This window comes from Orycteropus afer, unplaced genomic scaffold, assembly GCF_000298275.1.
Source record: "Orycteropus afer afer isolate SDZICR_OR568_19922 unplaced genomic scaffold, OryAfe1.0 scaffold00289, whole genome shotgun sequence".
NCBI lineage: Eukaryota > Metazoa > Chordata > Mammalia > Tubulidentata > Orycteropodidae > Orycteropus > Orycteropus afer.
Genome location: NW_006921876.1, coordinates 3,079,757 through 3,083,595, shown reverse-complemented (window position 1 = coordinate 3,083,595; position 3,839 = coordinate 3,079,757). Strand labels below are relative to the sequence as shown.

The window sequence follows — 3,839 nt, the reverse complement described above, 5'->3', positions numbered from 1 at the left end:
GTGAAGAGGACTTGAAGCACTTACTGATGAAGATTAAAGACTACAGTCTGCAGTATGGATTACACCTCAACATAAAGAAAATGAAAATCCTCACAACTAGACATAAGCAGCATCATGATAAATGGAGAGAAGACTGAAATTATCAAAGATTTCATATTACCTGGCTCCACAATCAATACCAGTGGAAGCAGCAGTCAAGAAATTAGGCCTCGCTGCAAAAAAAAAAAAAAAAAAAAACCTTTAAAAAGTGCTGAAGAGCCAAGATGTCTTGTTGAAGACTAAGGTGCACCTAACTCCATGGCATCTGAAGCTACAGAAGTCCTGATCCATTTCTCAGTACCATCTTCACCCCCACGTGCAGCTTTAGCTCACCTTGAAACACTCCTGCTATGACTATTCTGTGCCTTTAATACTTGTGAGTTCCGTGAAGTTTTTTTTTTTTTCTCCTCCTCCACATTCCTTGTATTTCTAATGGCTTCTCTTTGGCTCTACCATTGGGTTTTTCTTTTTTTTTTTAATTTTTCCCACTTAACCTGCTGCCTTTTGCCATCTTCACTGCATCTAATACTTTTCCTTCTCATTAGCTGCTCATAATTCCAGGATCATTATTTGTATCTGTTTTAGTGGTTTCTCAAAAGCTCTGTTGAAAGAGGGAACTGGCGTGTGGTCAGTTAGTAGGATGCCAGAGTGTATGTGAGGATAACTATGTAGACAAGTTATAAAGCTGAGTTAGACGGTTCTGGAAATGTGAGGCCCAGGTCTTCGGATATTACAAACCCCATCATATCCCCCATAAGTCTTGCCTTTTTCTATGCTTTTACAGGTACAACCACTTCTTTAAAAATTCTGAAACTAAAAAAATTGTGCAGGATGTTTTATGTCGGTACATTCTAATTTATCTCATTCTCTTTAACATCAGCATAGTATTTTGTAACATGGGTGAAATGGATATGGTGAACCACAGTTTACTATCCTTTCTTATGGATAGCTATTTACTTTATATTCTGTTTTTGTTTTTGCTAGTTCCACAGCATTGTGGTAAATATCCTTATCTGCATCATCTGTTCACCTACCCATGTGCTCTGGTCTGTTGGCTAAATCCTTAGAAGTAGAACTGCTAGGTCAGTGGCTTAAACAATTTTGTCATTTTTGTTTAGATATAGCCAAATTGTCCTTCAAAAGAAGGTTGCAGCAATTTTACACACACTAAGAGTTTTTGAGTGTGCCTGTTTTTCCCTATGTTCTTGTTATACTTTTGCTGATACCATAATCAGGGCTGGTGTCTGTACTCTGGTGCTGCGATGGCTACAGGGCACAGTGTTCTCTACCAGGGGCTGCCACATGCATGTATTGGCATCTTCGCAGTGACTCTTTGAGGCTGAGGCAGCAGCTTCTGAAGTACGGGGTAGAAAACTATAGTGTGGAGTCAGGTCATGGACACATACAGAGGAAACCAAACACATGTGATGACAGTGATGGCATCTAAAACTGTGTCTAACAATTATTTCAGTGAGTACCTTGCACAGGTTGCAGAAGAGCGAGCATGAGACATATCAAATCCATGTGTCTTAAACTAGCCTCTGTTAAAGCCTCAGTGTCTGTCCTTGGACCACTTTTCTTTTATCTGGGAGTGGAAGAGAAGCCTGGCTCTGCCTTCTAGGTAAGGGATGGAGGATGATGGGGCAGTAACATGCATTGAGCCTGCACTGCGGGGTTGTATCACTGGCTAGGTACTGCACATTTATTATTCAGTGTGTAATTTTTCTAACAACCTGAAGAGATGGGAACAGTTGCCATGTTTTACAGATGGAGAAATTGAGGCTCAGAGAATATAAGTCTCTGGTGTTTTGCCCTACTTATCACTCACCACCACCCACCCACTGCTGTCGAATTGATTCCTCCTCATAGTGACCCTATAGGACAGGGTAGAACTGCCCCAAAGGGTTTCCAAGGTTGTAAATCTTTACAGATACAGACTGACCCATCTTTCTCCCACAGAGTGGCCAGTGGTTTTGAACCACTAACCTTTCAGTTAACAGCTGAGTACTTAACCAATGCACAATCGGGGCTCCTTTCCTTTAGCAGCAGCTATATTTTGGCCAGGGAGTAACATTTCTTGCCATTCCAATTTCCAGTATTTGGGAGAAGTAGGGGAAGGGAGACTGGCTCTTTTTGGGATTGAGCACCACTGTTCCTTCAACTCTTGACCTTTGTGATCTTATTTAGACAACCATATCAGATATTCAGAGATGGTATGATAATTACATTTTAAAAATTAGGAAGGTGCTTCATTTATAAAATAAAAATAGAACTCTCACCCACTATCTGCAGCATTAAATCCAGGAAAATAAAATCAATCTCTACAGCTACCTCTAGGAAGATAAATCATAATCCCTGTTAGAATGGGCCCAAATAGCCAGGACTTAATTAATAATAGGCAGATTCCTTAATTTTTGTCCATACTTCCAACATAAGACACCAGGAGAAAGCCAAATATACTCACTCCCGTAACCAGTCTTAGGAGCTCTGGTAGCATAATGCCTAAGGCACTTGACTGCTAACCAGAAGGCTCACAGTTCAAACCCATCAGCCACTTCTGGGAAGGAAGGTCGGGCAATCTACTTCTGTAGTGATACTGCCTCAGAAACCCAAGGAGGGGTCGCTGTGACTGGGGTAATTGATGGCACATAACAACAACCACCACCACCAGTCATAAAGGCTGTCTTGCTTCCAGTTAGCCTGCTTCCACTTAATGCATGTCGTCAACCTCCAATCAGAGCACACCTGAAGCCTTCCCTTTTTCCACAATAAATTGTTCCTACCCTGCTACCTGCCTTTGTGTCTCTGCCAAACCAAATAATGGCTAACTCTTTTGCTATAATAAGCTCTGAATAAATAGCCTTGTTTGGTCTTTGTCAGTTTTCAAGGTTATTAAAAGGCTATGACATAACCTGTCCTGAGATCTGAGGGTTTTTTTTTTTTTTTTTTATGGGTAGTGAAAAGACCCTGGACAAGTCAGGTTCCCTCCAGCAGTGACCTTATGCTAACAGGAGACAAATACATAGTCAGGAGATACCTAAAACCAAACTCACTGCCATTGAGTTGATTCCAACTCACAGCGAACCTTTCAGAGCGAGTAGAACTGCCTTTTTCCAAGGCTGTAAATCTTTATGGAAGCAGACTACCTCATCTTCTTCCTTGAAGTGGCTACTGGATTCCAACAATTAACTTTTGGCTAGCAGCTGAATGTTTTAACCACTGTGCTACCAGAGCTCCTTAGTCAGATGGTGATGAGAATTAAATGAGTTAATTTGTATAAAGTGCTTAGAACAGAGATCATTTTATTTTTTATTGTTAAACATTTCCACAGCAACACATATACCAATTCAACAATTTCTACGTGCATAACTCAGTGACATTGATAACATTCTTCAAGTTGTACAACCATTTTCACCCTCCTTTTCCAAATTATTTCTCCAACTTTAACATAAATTCACTGCCCCATAAGATTCTTATCTAACCTTTAGAGTTGCTGTTGTCAATTTGATCCCTTTAAAAGAGTGAATGTTCAAGGTAGACATTCTTCACTAATAAGGCTAAACTATTATTTAGTTTAAAGAATACTTTAGGGGATATTTTTTGTTTAAGGTTTAAAGATTACAGGCAGTCCCCAGGTTATGAATGACATCAGTTCCTAAGTCTATCGTTAAGATGAATTTGTAGGTAAGTCAGAACAAGTACATACAGTTCTTATTTAGCATCTGTTAGTCAAATGTTTGTCTTGTTGTTGTTGTTGTTGTTATGTGCCGTCGAGTCGGCCCCGACTCATAGCGACCCCT

General features: G+C 40.2%; 1 protein-coding gene across 1 annotated transcript in view; it reads left to right on the top strand.

Moving 5' to 3' along the window:
* LOC103205517 (tumor necrosis factor receptor superfamily member 10B-like) overlaps window positions 1-3,839 on the top strand; it is a 74,581-nt gene that overhangs the window by 7,910 nt on the left and 62,832 nt on the right. Inside the window, exon 2 of the mRNA XM_042782307.1 lies at window positions 824-879. Within this exon, the coding sequence (XP_042638241.1) occupies window positions 824-879 (56 nt within the window). The remainder of the gene's footprint in view (window positions 1-823; window positions 880-3,839) is intronic.